Source organism: Fringilla coelebs, assembly GCF_963513975.1.
Source record: "Fringilla coelebs genome assembly, chromosome: 4".
NCBI lineage: Eukaryota > Metazoa > Chordata > Aves > Passeriformes > Fringillidae > Fringilla > Fringilla coelebs.
Window position 1 is genome coordinate 1,914,353 of NC_140032.1, and position 16,227 is coordinate 1,930,579.

The 16,227-nt window shown below is 56.9% G+C and overlaps 1 protein-coding gene across 5 annotated transcripts in view; it reads left to right on the forward strand.

Moving 5' to 3' along the window:
• Positions 1-5,234: 5,234 nt before the first annotated feature.
• ZNF638 (zinc finger protein 638) overlaps positions 5,235-16,227 on the forward strand; it is a 48,881-nt gene continuing 37,888 nt past the window's right edge. For 4 of the 5 annotated variants that reach the window (XM_084205262.1, XM_084205263.1, XM_084205265.1 and 1 more), the window contains exons 1-2: positions 5,235-6,759; positions 13,349-14,975. In XM_084205262.1, coding sequence (XP_084061388.1) covers positions 6,356-6,759; positions 13,349-14,975 — 2,031 coding nt within the window. In that variant the 5' untranslated portion in view covers positions 5,235-6,355. Of the gene's footprint in view, positions 6,760-11,307; positions 12,221-13,348; positions 14,976-16,227 lie in introns of those variants that run through there. The other variant, XM_084205264.1, reaches the window with a different exon arrangement.

Below are 16,227 nucleotides of genomic sequence, written 5' to 3' on the forward strand. Positions count from 1 at the left end.
ACACCGAACGCCCCGCCCCGCGGCTGGAGGATGATTGACAGGCGCTTCGCCCAATGGGGACAGCCGTCACAAATCTGCCCCGCCGCGAGGGCGCGCTGGTAGAAGCACGCTGATTGGCTGAAACATGTAAACACAGAGAGAGGGCGGGGCGGTCACGTGGCTTGCGCGTGGCTTTGGGGGGGAGGGGCTCAATTTGGGGGGGGGGGGGGGCGGGGACACCGAGCTGTGACCCCCCCGTGTTGGGGACACCCGGAGCGGGGGACCCGCGGCACCCCAAAATGGGGGAGCACGGGGGGGAGCCGCCCCCCACCCCGATCTAAGCCCCAAATCGGGGAGACCCGGGGGGTCCAGCCCTGCACCCCCAAACTGGGTCAGGAAGGGGGGGATCGAACCCTGCACCCCCAAACTGGGGAAAGGAACGGGGGGATCGAACCCTGCACCCCCAAACTGGGGAAAGGAGCGGGGGGATCGAACCCTGCACCCCCAAACTGGGTCAGGAACGGGGGGGGATCGGACCCTGCACCCCCGAACTGGGGAAAGGAAGGGGGGGGGATCGAACCCTGCACCCCCAAACTGGGGAAAGGAACGGGGGGGGATCGAACCCTGCACCCCCGAACTGGGGTCAGGAATGGGGGGGACCCGGCGCCGCACCCCCAAATTGGGAAAAGGAACGGGGGGGTCGAGCCCCGCACCCCCAAACTGAGGAAAGGAAGGCGGGGGAGCCGGCCCTGCACCCCCAAACTGGGGTCAGGAACGGGGGATTTTCCCAGCCCTGCAGCCCCGTTTTGGGGTCAGGACGGGGGGGATCCAACCCTGCAGTTTTGGGGTCAGGAATGGGGGGGACCCGGCCCCGCACCCCCAATTTGGGGTCAGGAACGAGGGGATCGAACCCTGCGCCCCCAAACTGGGGGCAGGAGCGGGGCAGATCCAGCCCTGCACCCCCAATTTTGGGGTCAGGAACGGGGGGTTTTACCCAGCCCCGAACCCCCAGTTTTGGGGTCAGGAACGGGGGGGTTTTACCCAGCCCCGCACCCCCAAACTGGGGTCAGGAACGGGGCGGGGCGGATCCAGCCCCGCACCCCCAGTTTTGGGGTCACCGCTGGGGGGATTTACTCAGCCCCGCACCCCCAAATTTGGGTCAGGAACGGGGGGGATGCAGCCCCGCAGTTTTGGGGTCAGGAACAGGGGGAGGTTTCCCCATCTCCGCACCCCCAGTTTTGGGGACACCGCCGGGGGTGGGGGGGGGGGGGGTCTCCCCAGCCCCTCACCCCAATATCGGGCAGAGCAGCAGGGGGGAGGGGACCCCAAATTTTGGTGCCACCCCCAAGCGGGGCCCCCCGGCCCTGAACCCCCCGACGGGGGGGGCTCGGTTGCGCCCCCGCAGTTTTGGGGTCACCGGGGGGATTCACCCCAGCCCGCACCCCAATAACGCTGTGACCCATTTTGGGGGGGTCCCATCCCCGCAGCCCCGTGCCCGGGCCCCCCCGGCTGCTCCAGCGCCGCCTCCCCGCGGTGACGATCCCGATCCCGATCCCGATGATCCCAAAGATCCCAAAGATCCCAAAGACCCCGATCCCAATCCCGCTCCCCGCGATGCCGGCGGGCGGCGGCGCCTCCTCCGCGACCCCCCAAAATCGGGGTCCCCGGCCCCCCCCGACCCCCCTGGACCCCCTCGGACGGTGAGTGCCCCCCCCGGGGGTCCCCCCAATCCCCCCCGCGCGGTTTGGGGCGGGTTTGGGGCTTTCCCAGCCGCACGTGGCACGGCCGGAGCCCCGAATTTTGGGGAGACGCAGCCGCGCACCCCCGGATCTGGGATTGGGGTCCCGCCTGGCCGGAGGAGGGGGGGGACACCCCCGGGAGCCCCCCCCAGGGCAGAGAAGGGGGACCCAAAATGTCCCCTCACCCCTCAGCGTGACCCCAAACCCATTCCCTGCTCTGGGCTGGGATTTTTGGGGTGGGGGGCGCAGTTTTGGGGTCCCCTGGAGGATCCCCTGGAGGCTTCATGGGCAGTTTAGGGGTCCGTGGGCAGTTTTAGGGTCTCCCGGGGAATTCACCCCTCGGTGTGACCCCAAACCCATTCCCTGCTCAGAGCTGAGAGTTTTGGGGTGCCGGGAGCAGTTTTGGGGTCTCCGTGCCCTGGGGGACTCCCCGTAGGCTCCGTGGGCAGTTTTGGGGCGCGGGGAGAAGTTTTGGGGTCCCCTGAAGGATTCCTTGGAGGCTCCAGGTGCAGTTTTGGGGTGCAGGGAGGAATCTTGGGGTTTCCATGTCCAGGGGGACTCCCTGGACGCTCCGTGGGCAGTTTTGGGGTGCGGGGAGCAGTTTTGGGGTCTCTGTGCCCCGGGGGCTTTCCTGGAGTCTCGGTGGGCAGTTTTGGGGTGCGGGGAGCAGTTTTGGGGTTTCCTGGAGGCTGCGTGGGCAGTTTTGGGGTCCGTGGGCAGTTTTGGGGTGCTGCTGCCACGGGACCACCCCGAGCTTTTGGGGTTTGTCCTGCCCCGGCCGGTCCCCCCAGTTTGGGGCGGGCTGTCCCCCGTGTCCCCAGCGGGATGGGGACAATTCCCTCCGGACCTTGGGGACGAAGGGGGGGCTGGATGGAGGGCGGTGTCCCCAAACCTGTCCCCAAGGCCAGCGCCTGGACGGTGGCGCGAGGGCCACCAGTGTCCCCAGAGCTATTTCTGTCCCCGTGCCTTCGGCGGGTGCTAATCCCGGTCAGTCCCAAAAACAAGAGGGACAAACACGACAAAGTGTCCCCGACCGGCAGGAGGTGACAATCCCCGGTCTCATGTGGCCGTCATCAACTCGGGCCACCCAGAACGCGACACCTCGGGGACAAGTGACCTCCCCCGGGGTGGCTGCTGGCTCCTTGTATGGTTGGGGACAGAGGTGTCACCAGACGGGACAAAAATAGCGCGGGGCCGGTCCGGGGCAAGGTGGAGGGGACAAGGGGGTGGCACCTCGGGGCTTGGGGCGCGGGAGGTGCTGGGGACACTCCGGGGGACCTGCGGTGGCACTGCGGGTGGCACGGGGTGTCCTCCCTGGGGACAGATGTCCTGTGGGGTCCTGGGTGTGACCCCATGGGGCGGGGGTGGCTGTGTCCCAAATGCAGGCGGGATTTGTGGGGTGGGAGGGGACAGGAGGGGACAGGACAGCCCCGCAAGGTCACCGAGGGCCACCGAGCGAGGCCGGGAATGTCACCGACACGCGGGCACGCGGCCGGCGATGACAGGAGTGTCACACAGCGGCCGGGCTGGCACTGCACGTGGGCCTGGCCAGGGGACAGCGACAGCGGCTGGCTGTGCCCAGCAGGGACACAGGGCTGGCTGTCCCCTGTCCTGTCCCCAGCAGGGACACGGGGCTGGCTGTCCCCTGTCCCCAACACTGACACGGGGCTGGCTGTCCCCTGTCCCCAGCGGTGACACAGGCTGGCTGTCCCCTGTCCCCAGAAGTGGCACAGGGCTGGCTGTCCCCTGTCCCCAGAAGTGGCACAGGGCTGGCTGTCTCCTGTCCTGTCCCCAGCAGTGACACGGGGCTGGCTGTCTCCTGTCCTGCCCCCAAACGATGACACAGGGCTGGCTGTCCCCTGTCCCCAGAAGTGGCACAGGGCTGGCTGTCCCCTGTCCCCAGCAGTGACACGGGGCTGGCTGTCCCCTGTCCTGTCCCCAAACGATGACACAGGGCCGGCTGTCCCCTGTCCCCAAACGGTGACACAGGGCTGGCTGTCCCCTGTCCCCAGAAGTGGCACAGGGCTGGCTGTCCCCTGTCCCCAGCAGTGACACAGGGCTGGCTGTCCCCTGTCCTGTCCCCAGCGGTGACACGGGGCTGGCTGTCCCCTGTCCCCAGCAGTGACACGGGGCTGGCTGTCCCCTGTCCCCAACACTGACACAGGGCTGGCTGTCCCCTGTCCCCAGCAGTGACACGGGGCTGGCTGTCCCCTGTCCCCAACAGTGGCACAGGGCTGGCTGTCCCCGCTCTGTCGCCGCCCCGGCGCCGCTGTCGCGCAGCGCGGTGTCCCCGGGGCTGGTGGCCCCATCTGCTGTCACACCTTGGGGACAGCGCTGAGAGCACGGCGACCCCCGGGGCTGGCCCGGAGCCACCTGCCCGGTTAATGACTTAATGAGTTAATGACTTAATGAGTTAATTGGGGCCAGCAGCTGCCCGGAGCCTCCAGCGCCACCATTACCCCGAGGCCACCACGTGTCCCCAAGTGCCACCACCCCCGAGGGACGCGGGACGGGGACTCCGCCCTGGCGCGGGCAGCTGTGGCAGGGCTGGAAAAGCTTTTCCAGGAGGAGAATTCCCAACGTCCCAGCTGAGCCCTCCTGCAGTTCCCAAACCCCAATTCCCACCCCACAGGTCCCCCCCGATCCCCTTTTGTCCCCCTCAGCTTTTCCTGCTGCTCCACATCCCCAAAATCCCCTCATTTCTGCCTGCATCCCCAAAATCCCCTCATTTCTGCCTGCATCCCCTCCACATCCCCAAAATCCTCTCATTTCTGCCTGCATCCCCTCCCCATCCCCAAAATCCCCTCATTTCTGCCTGCATCCCCTCCCCATCCCCAAAATCCCCTCATTTCTGCCTGCATCCCCTCCACATCCCCAAAATCCCCTCATTTCTGCCTGCATCCCCAAATTCTTTTCCTCACCCCCAAAATCCTTGTGGGATGGAGGATTTAGGGGGAGCTCAGGGCTCACCAGGTTTGGGAATTTGCTGCCATTCCCAGCTTTTTTTTGGGATTTATTTTGACCTCCCAGCATATCCAGGATGAGTAAAAGCAATTTGGGATTTCTCAAAACCCCTGGAAGAGCGGAATTCCTTGTGCCCATCCTTTTATTTAAATATTTTCCATCATTCCTTCAATTCTTTAGTTTCAATTCCTTCACTTCCTTAATTTTTTTAAAGTGACCAAAAGCAATTTCTCTGATTTTTGGGGCTCGCCCCAAAAGCTGCTTTGGGTCCACCACAGATTTTTCCCTCCCAAATCCTTTTCATCAGGAAGGATCTTCAGGCTGGAATTGGCAAAACAGCCCCAAATCCACAGAATTCAGTTGGGAATTGGATGCAGGAATTTAGAGATTCTTCTTTTTTTTTTTTTTTTTTTTTTTTTTTTTTTTTTTTTTTTTGGGAAAATCCAGCTCCAGGGAGTCACTTTGGCTGAGGGAACCCAAAATTTGGGGCTTCCAGCAGCTCCAATAACCCCTCAAAATTCCCTGGAAATGGGGGGGTGGGATGGGGCAGGGCTGGTGCCATCCCTGCTGTGGGATTTGGGAATTTTGGGGGAATAATGGCAGCTTCCAAGGGGTTTTCTGTGGGTTCTTGGATTCCAGAGGTGTTTTTGTGGGACACGAGCCTGGATTTGGGGACAGTCACTCGCTGTGTCCCGAGGGACCTGAACCCATTGGAAAATCCAGGGATTCCTGCTGCTGCTCCAAAGGGAATCCCACTGATCTGGGGTGGGAAGGGACCTTAAATCCCAAAAATTCCTCCCCATCCATGAGCAGGGACAGCTCCCACCATCCCACGTGGATCCAGCCTGGCCTTGGGCACTGCCAGGGATCCAGGGGCTGGGAATTCCTGGGAATTCTCTGGGAATTCCTTGCCAAGATCCCAGCCCAATCTCCCCTTTCCCAGTGGCAGCCATTCCCTGGCTCCTGTCCCTCTGTCCCTTGTCCCCAGTCCCTCTCCAGCTCTCCTTCAGGGACTCTGAGAATTCCCTGGATTTTTCCCTTCTCCAGGGGAACATTCCCAGTTTTCCCAGCCTGGCTCCAGAATCCTGGAATGGTTTGGGAGGGACTTTAAATCCCAATAATTCCACCCCATCCGTGGGCAGGGACACTTCTCACTATCCCAAGTCGCTCTAATTCCTTTCCAACCCGACCGTGGGTCATTCCAAGGATGGATCATCCATCCCAGGAATCCTCATGGATGTCAGCGCCTCAGATGCCTCATGGTTTTCCCTGGAATTACTGGGGAAATCATTTCTCCATAGAGCCCAGGACACCTTGAAAAGAAATTTGGAATAAACCCACGCGGCTGCAGGAGCGTTCCTGAAGCTCCCGCTGCCGCTGAGGGAGGCTGAGGCGCAAACCCCTCCCGAGGCTGCTATTTCTGTATTTAAGGCCAATTTCAACCCAAACCCACAATTCCCAACAGCCGCATCCCATTGTTGCAAAGTAAAAATGCTGAATTAATGGATTTAAACGCCAGAGTAAGAATGAAGTGAAGGCTCTAAGTGTTAATTGACGAGCAGAGAAACGGAACAGCTCCCGGTCCCTCACGGACGGGCCGGGCTCGGCAGCAGGGCGTGAGGGGCTGTGCTACACACAGCAACGCAACGAGGAGACCACAAGGAGCAGGTTCCATGACTGAGAGCAGAACGCGCTGCGGGAATTACAAAAATAAGCGCCAAAAACAGCAGCAACGCCACAACAGCACACAAAAGAACGCCGCGAACGCCAGCGCCGCTCTGAGGGGGCGCGCGCCGCCGCCGTCCTTTTATAGGAGGGCGGCTCCCAGCATGCCCCGCGGCAGGGGCTGGCTCCCCTTTGCACGCGGCGCGCACGCGCGGCTCCTCCCCCCTCCCCCCCCAAGCCGGCGCTGCCTCCGCGCACGCGCAGAGCGCCCGGCGCGCCGTGTCCCCCCGCCCGCCGCTCCCGGGGCTCTCCCCGCTGCTTTCAGGGCCTTCCTCCCGCTTCTCCGGGCTTCTTCCCGGCTCGTCCCGGCGGCGGGGGACGCGGGGAGAGCGGCGGCTGCGCGCCGGCGGAGGTAGGAGGCGAGCGGCGGCCGCCCCCATCCCCCTCAGCGGTGAGGGCTGAGGGGGACGCGCGTAATGGCGGCTGTAGGGGGGGGGGCGGCTGAGGGGCCCTCATGAGGAGCTTCGGGCTGTGGGTGTTTATTGTTTATTTTTTTAATCCCTTCTCCTTTGTTCCTTTATTTGATAGTCCCTTTGTCGTTAATCTTTTATCCTTTTTCTTTCGGCACGCGGATAAAGCCGCCCCGTAGCCACCGACCTGCAGCGCAGCCGCTACCCCGCAAGGGATTCGCCACAATTTGTACCCGGCACGGATTTAAATCTGGTTTTTAGACGTTTTAGTCTCGGGTTGCCGCGGTTTGAAGCGAGGGAAACGCTGACCTGGTCGTCCCTCCATTCCCTTTCACGTCAAACAACTCTCAATGCCTTAATTTAATCCTTACTCAGGCTTTTAAATACATAAATTCAGCATTTTTACGTTAAAATAATGTGGTATGGATGTTGAGAGTTGTGGGTTTGGGTTAAAATTGACCCGAAATAGAACAATCCCAGCCTCAGGTTGGCTTTGCACCTCAGGACCTGGACGTGACCTCAGGCACCTCCTCGTGGTTTGGGGTTAAAAACGCGGATTTTCTCTTTTTCTGCTTTCAAACGGGAATAATTGAGCACAATTTGGTAAAATACCTGAAGAAAAATGATTTTTACGGAAGGCCAAGTGTTGTAGCATCACGTGGTTTGCAGGAACTTCCTCTTTTGGGGGATTTAACCTTTTTTAAAGTGCAATTTAGGCACAGGCTCCTTGGATATTTTTAGTGTTATTTTAAACCAGAAACGTAGTGCGGGTTGCTATTTTAATTTTTTTTAAATCTCTTTTTATAAGGTAATTTATAAGAGTGTTTACATAAAACTTAATAGGTTTTTTAACTCAGAACCCAAACCAACCCCCTAAAAAATCTCATTCCAGCCCGGAGTTGATGTTTAAATGTTGTTGATTTGGGGTTTTTTGTTCCTTTCTCTGCGGTGGGATCCTTCCCTGGACATCCAAAACCTTCAATCAGCTGCTGGGAGGATCAGACAGGGTGGATCCAACATGAGCTCATGATTTTCTTTGGGATAAGACATTCCCCAAGGAAAAGGAGTATCCTGAATTTCATTTTTAATTTCTTTCCCCCCCCCCATTTAAATCTGCCCCTGGAGTGTGGGGATGGAAGGGACCAGCCCAGCTTCTTCCCCATATTCTGCTGAAATTGAGAATATTTATCCAAGGGTGTGGTTTTCCAAAGGCTTCCAAAACCTGGATTCCTTCTCTTCCCTTTCTTCCTTCCCCAGTTTGGGATTTGAGTTGATTTTGCTGCCAGACAAGGAGCTCATCTGGGTATTTCCCCTTTATCTTTCACTCTTGAAGGTAAATAAAACCTGTTTTCCTACTTCCTTGCCCTCAGTTAAATATTCTGTGTGGAATTTGGGCTTTTTTGGGGGGGAATTTCAGGCAGGAATGTCTGTGATAGTGTCAGGGACCTGTTGCTGGTGTTTAAATTGATTTATCAAACTTGGTGCTGCTCTGAAAGTGGAATTGGAGGAAGGTTCCTGGTGTTCAAATGCCGGATTTTGGTCCTGTTTCAGGAATTCCTGGCTGAAAGGCTTGTCCTGATTTTTATTTTTTTTTTCTTTTGGTGTGCCTGGATAGAAATCTCCTGCCCCAAAGGCTGGGATGGGGCACAAGTTTGGGAATATTCCAGTAGATTCCATGGCTGGTGTTGATGTTCTGCTTGGGATGGAATGAACTTTTGCTGGGAGTTTTGTTTGGGATTTGGGAGCTGAGTCTGGCTTTCCCTGGAGTGGCTGAAGGGATATTCCATACCTGCAAAATGTCCTTTTCCACAGGAAAACTGGGATGGAGGAGTGGGAAAATGGGACTGTGGCTTCCAGGATGGCACAGAGTGGGAGAAATAACTTTGCTTGGGGTTTGGATCCCTTTTTCCCTCATGGTTTGATCTCATCCCAGGAATTTTCTTACTCAAGTGCTTCCTTTCCCATCCTGGTCATTTTTTAGGATCTGCTCCCTTCAGACTTTACAATTCCAGCTCAGCCTTTGCTGTTCTCTTTTTTCCTGGGAAATCCAAATTTCCAGGCTGGGATTTGTCCTCTTCCCATTATCCAGCTGCTCCAGGACCATTGTGCCTTCCTCTTCCTCTTCATCCTCCAGGACACATCCCAGTCCCTTGTGTGTCCTGGAACATTCCCAGTGATCCAAATCCACTGATCCCAGCTGAGATCCTGCTGGATCTGAAGCTGGTAACTGCAATGGCTCCAGGGAGGATTTTGCCTGGAGCTGCTTTCACCTCTCAAATCCTGGGAATTTTTGCCTGAGCAGGCAGGTGGTCCTGCCTGGCAGAACCTGGAGTGCCAGCCCACCTGGAGTGCCAGCCCACCTGGAATGGCAGAACCTGGAGTGCCAGCCCACCTGGAGTGCCAGCCCACCTGGAATGGCAGAACATGGAGTGCCAGCTCACCTGGAATGCCAGCTCACCTGGAATCCCAGAACCTGGAGTGCCAGCCCACCTGGATCTGTCGTGCTCTGCTGGATTTGGGCCATGCAGGAGGAGCTGGAAGATCCCAGGATGGAGGGATAGTATGGATGGACACCAGGGATAACCTGGAAAATCCAGGAGCTCCTGCTGGGATTGGGATGTCCCCTCAAGGTGGGGGTGTGCTGGCAAGGGGAAATCTGGAGGTGACAATCCCAGAGATCCAGAGGGTGGTGAACTGCCCAGAGCCATCCAGAATCACAGGAAGGAATTCCCAGATGCAGGAAGAGGCTGGGAATGCCTTGCCCAAGTCCTGACCTTGATGAGAGAACATCTGAGCTGCTGTGGATGAGGAATTCTCCAGAGGAAAGGACCATGGCACCCTCTGGATGCCGTCGTGGTGTTGGGCAGCTCAGGAAGGAAGAGGAAAATCCAGGTTCTTCCAAAACATTCCAAGATTTTGCCATCAAGCAAAGGGAATCTCCAAAGGAGATCCAGGTCTTGGGACTGGACACGGTCAGATCCGTGGGGATGTGGTCAGTTCTGGAAAAGCTCTTGGAAAGGCACAGCAGCTTCCCAGGCATGGCTTTGGTTCCAGCTTTGTTTATCTGCTCTGGAGTTAGCACAGAGCCAGAAAATTCCATGCTATTTATAGGGACAAGTAAGGAAATTTTCCTTTTGGAATTTCCTTTTGGATGAACATTCTGTGTAGTGGGAGAAATCTGCTTCTGCCTTCTCCTGGGGCTCTTGGAGAAAAGGAGGCTCCAGAGGGACCTTGTGGCTCTCCACAACTCCCTGACAGGGAGAGGGATTTGGGATCTGATCCAGGGAATAACGGGATAGGAGGGAACAGTCTCAGGATGGGCCAGGGGAGGGGCAGGTTGGACACCAGCAGGAATTTCCCCATGGAAAGGGTGGTCAGGCCTTGGAAGTGCCCAGGGAGCTTTGGAGTGCCCATCCCTGGAGGTGTCCAAGGAGTTCCTGGATGTGGCACTCGGTGCCAAGGTGGGCAGTGGGCACAGCTTGGATGGATGATCCCAAAGATGTTTTCCAGCCAGGGTCATCCCAGGATTCTGTGCTGCTGCAGGCTCCTTGCCCTTTTCCTCCGTGCAGCAATTCTTTCTCTATGCTTTAATTCAGACTCTGCATATACCAGGGAGAGCTTAAAATCCAGAACTTTCCATTTCTCCGTGCCTATTGGGAAGCCTGGAACAATAGAGGGAGGAAATTGAGGGCAAAGCAAGGAAGGCGTTGTTTGGTTTTTGTGTTGTGCTCTGAAGTTCTGGGATTGCCGTTCCCAGGGGTCAGCTGGGAATGTTCTCCTGGAGAAAGGAGAGCTCCAGGGAGAGCTCAGAGCCTAGAGGAGAGCTGGAAAGGGACTTGGGACATGAGGGATGGAGGGATAGGACACAGTGAAAGTGGAGATTGGGCTGGGATCTTGGCAAGGAATTGCTGGCTGGGAGGGTGGGCAGGGCTGGGCTGGAATTCCCAGATTTGCTGGGGCTGCCCCTGGATCCCTGGCAGTGCCCAAGGCCAGGTTGGACACTGGGGCTTGGAGCCACCTGGGACAGTGGAAGTATCCCTGATCTGGGGGTGGGATTGGATGGGATTTAAGCTCTTTTCCCACCCAAACCATTCCATGATTTCCATTCAGTGTCGCCGCAGCCCCAGCTTGGAGCTCAGTCCCTGCTCTGGTGTCCCTGTCCCAGCAGCGGCGCCTCCGAGGCTCCGACACTTCCCAAACAAAGCTGCCTGGAAGGGGAAGGTGGGGCTCTCCCTGATAGCTCCAGACTATTGTTTCCTCCATCTTGGCATTTCCTTAGAAGCATTTCCAGCATTTCCTTTGGAAAGGTCACTCAGGAGCTCCTTGTCCGCAGCCCTTCCTAGAATCCCAGACTGGTTTGGGTGGGAAGGGACCTCAAATCACATCCAGTGCCACCCCCTACCATGGGTGGGGACATTTTCCATAGACCAGGTTGCTCCAAGTCTTTCCCAACCTGGATCCATCCCTGAGGCTTGCAGAGGTGAGTTGTTATCGCTGATCCTGCTGCGGGGCTTCCCTGCTCCCAGCTGTCCATGTGAGATGCAGCACCTGGAAGTACCTGGAGAGGTAAAAACTCCTCCTGTGGGAATTCTGGTTTTTTCCCTCCTTTGTGAGGTTCCTGATCCGTGGATTTAAGGTTGGTGGTGTTTCAGATTTGCTGTGCTGATCCATTTGTGGTTGTCCTGGTGATGGGTGGCTTTGACAGTGTTCCTTTTCCAAGTGCTTCTCACAGAGATGGGCTCAGAGGGAATTTTTGTCCTCCAGTGCTGGGAATTCCGGAGAAAACGCAAACAGAAAGGCAGGAGGTGGCTCGGGGAATGTTGGTTCACATTGGTTTGGAAACCCTCTGGAACAAACTTGGCTTCACATGCAGCTCCTGTTGAAATCTGTTTTAATTTATGGAGGGAGGAGGAATATTGGGTGAGAGGCCAGAATTTTGGGAATGCTTTCTGGTGAGAATCTGGTTATTGTTTGCTTGGAGAGGATTAGTAGGATTCACATTTTTCCTGAGCCTGAACAGTTTGTACTTGGTCCGAATTAAATAATTCCTCAAAAAAACTCACACCCAATTGGGAACAAACTCCGGGAATTGTGCTGGAAAATCCTCCTCTCCTGCACCTGTGTCTGGTCATTCCCTGTAAGGTTTATTCCTTGAGCTGTGATCTCAGTGTGAACCTCTGCTCTTGGAAAAACATCCAGCTGGAGTCGACTTCCACAAGCTTGGAAAACAAAACCCGGTGACGGCATCGGCCTCGGTGAGACGAGAACCTCAGCGTCGCGGGAACTCGGCGCGGAGCTTCGGGAACGGCCGGGAGAACTGCTGGAAAACCTCGTCTGTGGCTGCAAGAGGAGTCCACTTCCAGGAGACAACAGATGGACAAGGGGGAAATGAGGAATTCCCGGGTTTGGAGTTTTCCTGCTTTGGGCTGGGACAGGGTTGGGAGTTTTTGCAGCTGCTGCTCCGGCAGTGCCGTGTTTGGGGTTGGGAACGGGGACGGAGCTGGGAACGCGCTGATGTTGTGGCTGCTGCTTTGTCCTCACCCTAAATCCACAGTTCCCGGTGTCCTCGCTCGGTCCCCGAGGAGCTGCAGGAGGACTTTGCTGCTCTTTGATGTTTCACTGATCTCAGTCTCCATCCCTGACCTGCTTGGACGGGGCTTGGAGCACCCTGGGATAACGGGAGGTGTGGAATGGGATGGGCTTTAAGGTCCCTTCCAGCCCAAAGCCCTGTGTGATTCTCTCTCCAGAACTCTGTGGTGTTTCATTTTCCTCTCCCTGTATTTGTACCTTCTTTTCCCACCTCACAGCACCAAATTCTCAGTGATTTCACCCAAACCAAGCCCCACTTCCCTTGACCGCGGTGCTTTTTGTGTGGAGATTTTTTTGTTGTTGTTCCTGTACAATTTTACTCCTCTCTATTTCAAACCCTTTCTATTTAAGCTCTTGGAGAGATCGGATATTTTCTACCCACAGAATTCCAGCCTCGTCCCACCCTGTGAATTCTTGCAGGGTTTGCTCTTCACCCATGAGAGCGCTCATGGGAGTGTCCTCCTGGAAACCGCTCTGGCCTCGGCTCAGCTCCACCCAGCTGGAACTGGTTGGAGTTCTCCACCTAAATGGTTCCACTTCCAACTCATCCCTCGTCACCCTTCCGACAGGGGGGCATCACGCTTTGCCTTATTGCTCCTAAAATTATTAATTGTAATTAAACCCAGACTCTGTTGTCACAAAGAAGTGAAATGCCAGGTTTTAAGCAATGCTGTTGCAAGTGTCACCACCGGTTGTGTTCCCTGTGACATCCAATTTGTTGGGTTAAGCTTGTTAATCACCTGTTTAATTGATTAATCACCTGTTCTCTATATTTAAGATTTTAAACAATGAAAGAAAACATTTTTTTTGTGAATTTTGAGTGCTTTAAACTGTGTTGCAAATCCCGCTTCCGTGCCTCGGGTTGCTTTTCTCCCCGTCCTAGAAGCCGCTGTGAGCAGATGCCAAAGATGACCCATCTAATCCTTGTCTTTTAACTTGCAGCTTTGTGTTGTTCTTGGAAAGTTTCGCACCACTTGTGAATTCCCTGAACCTTGGCCTTGCCAGCCCCCTTGTGTTGGGCCCTCCTCCTTTTCAGCTTGCCCAAATTAAGACCCACTTGGCTCTCCAGCACTTGGCTGCCAGCGGCGGGCGGGCGCCTCCCCACGCTGGCGTCCGCCAGGCATTGCTGAAAGACGCAATGTTTAGCCCCAGAGGAACCTTGCCCCCGAGGCCCAGAGGACCCAACCCGTCGGGCACCAAACCCCCGGGAGCTTTCGGGGCCGGAGGCGCGGCGGGGCCGCCCAGGAAAGCCGCGCCCGCGACGCCCCAAGGAGCGCCCCAGAGATTCTCGGGGCAGGACGCGCTGCAGTGGACGGGTTCGCAGAGGATCAACGTCCGCGTCACGCTGCACAGGGCCGATCCCAGGAAAGTCAAGGAGAAGACCGGCCTGCACCAGGAGCAGAAGGGAGACCCGCGTGCCACTCGCTGGGATGGCGGCCCCTGCCCCGCCGGCACCGCCGGGCCGAAGCCGCCCGGCCCGGCGCCGGTCTTGGAGCAGAACTCCAACCCCCAGAACCGCTACACGCCCGAAAGCGCCTCCAGCATTTTAGCGAGCTTCGGGCTGTCCAACGAGGACCTGGAGGAGCTGAGCCGCTACCCCGACGACCAGCTGACGCCCGAGAACATGCCGCGGATCCTGCGGGAGATCCGCATCCGGAAGATGGGCCGCGCCGTGCCCGGCCTGCACGCTCAGAGCCGGGGCGAGGAGCCGGTGGGCGAGAGCGGCGGCACCGCCGTCAAGAGCAAAGTGATCGACTACGGCCACGCCAGCAAGTACGGCTACACCGAGGACCCGCTGGAGATCCGCACCTACGACGCTGAGGCGCTGCCCGAGGAGCCGCTGGAAGCGCGCGTCTTCAATCCCGAAAGCTCGAGCGCGGAGAACCGGGAAGAATTCCAGCGGGAGCAGAGCGTGCCGGTGGCCGTCCCGCCGCCCAGCGTGCCGTGCAACCCCGTGTTCCCGGCCGAAGACCTCATCAAGCTGCCGGCCTTCCCCACCGACTCCTCGCCCGCTCCGTCGTTTTTCCCGGCCGAGCCGCCGGCCAAGGTGCCGGTGCTGTGCGGCGCCGCGCCCGCCGCGCTGCCGGTGGTGAAGCCGGCGTCCCAGCCGCCCATGCCGCCGGTGCTGCCGCCCATACTGCCGGCGCTGCTGCCCACGCCGCTGCCGCAGCCCATGCTGCCCCCGGTGATGCCGCCGCTGGTCCAACCGCCCGTGTCCCAGCACGTGTTGCCGCCCTTGACGCCGCCGCCCTTCTCGGCCGGGCTCCTGGCCGCCATCAGCCAACACGAGCAGAAGCAGCACGACGCCGGCAACGCCCACGCCGCGCCCAGCGCCGCCGGCGGGGCCTCGGCGGGACACAGACCCTTCCACAAACCCTTCCACTCCCCGGCGCAGGAGCCCATCAAATCCCCGTTCGGGGTGGTGAAGGCGTCCTGGCTGCCCGTGTTCCCGGACCAGAAGAGCAAACGCCTGCCCACCCCGTCCATGATGAACGACTACTATGCCACGTCGCCGCGAATATTCCCACATTTGTGTTCTCTGTGTAACCTTGAATGCACTCATATGAAGGTGAGTGGCTTTCCCAGATTATTCCCTAAGCGTGTGTACTCGGCACCTTTTGCTGCCGCTGGTTGTTTTCCCTGGGAATTCCATGGATTGGGATGCTGGTCGCCAAGTTTGAGTGTTGGGAATGGTGCTATAATTATTGTAACAGCGTGTTCAGAGTTGCTTTACGTGTTGATTTTAATTTTTTTTTTCAGTATTGAAATGTTTTTTGACTTTGCAGCGGGTTTCAAACAACAAAACAAACCTCGGGCAGTGGAGTGAAATATTCATGTCGTGTGTGGGGGACTCAAATCATGTCTGGGGGTGGGTGAGATGTCTGTGTGTTCATTCCCCCCCCTCCTCCTTCTCCAAACTCTGCCTGAAAACAAAAGAGCCCATTTAGAACCCGAAATTTCATCTTCCAAATCTGCTCTGTGTGACAACGCTGAATATTCCAGAGGCTGGCTCGGGGCGACGTGGAAAATGCGTCCATTCATCCCACCGGGCTTTCAGCCTTGAAGGAAATCACAGTTTGAGCTTTGAAAGAAAAAATAAAGGGAGAAAATGGTGGATATTGGGAGATTAAAAATGTTTTGGAAACTGTGGGTTTTCCTGGAAAAGCCCCAGGTTTGAGCCATCAAAAACATTGGAGAATGTGATATAAAAGCCCAGAGTAATTAATTAATAATTATTTAATGTGATCGAATTGCAAAGTGTGGAAAGGCTGTGGGGGAGGGATTTTTGTAATTTGGCAAAATCTTGGAGATTTTAGGCTCTGTTTGCTGTGAATTAAAAATCTGGCTGAAGATGGGGATGGATTTTTTAGGGAAAAAACCAGAAATTCCCAAACCCTTTTCCCCAGGAAGTGCTGAGGGCCGGGGAGGCAGGCCGCTGGAAATGGGAAGGGAAAGATGATTTAAAATAAAAATGGGTAAAATTGACCAGGAAAACGAAAGTGGGGGGGTGTTAACAAAGGGAAAAAGCAATTTGGGAAAAGGGAATGAACTTAGATGGGAATTCTTCGCTCGTTTAAGGAGGGAAATTTTGTCACTAAAAATCTGTTGGCAAATCAGCTCTGGCTGAGTGTTTTGGGGTGGATTAAAGGTTGTGAGATCTTGTCTTGGTGGCACTGGGGTGGGATGTGTTCCCAGGAATCCTGATCCTACTGCAGCCTCCCAAATTTGTTCCTGGTCCTTCAGCTCTGGCCCAGATTCGCTTCCTTTGGGAAGTGTTTGGTGTTTGTCTCCCAGGGACACAGGAGACCTCCCAGGACCAG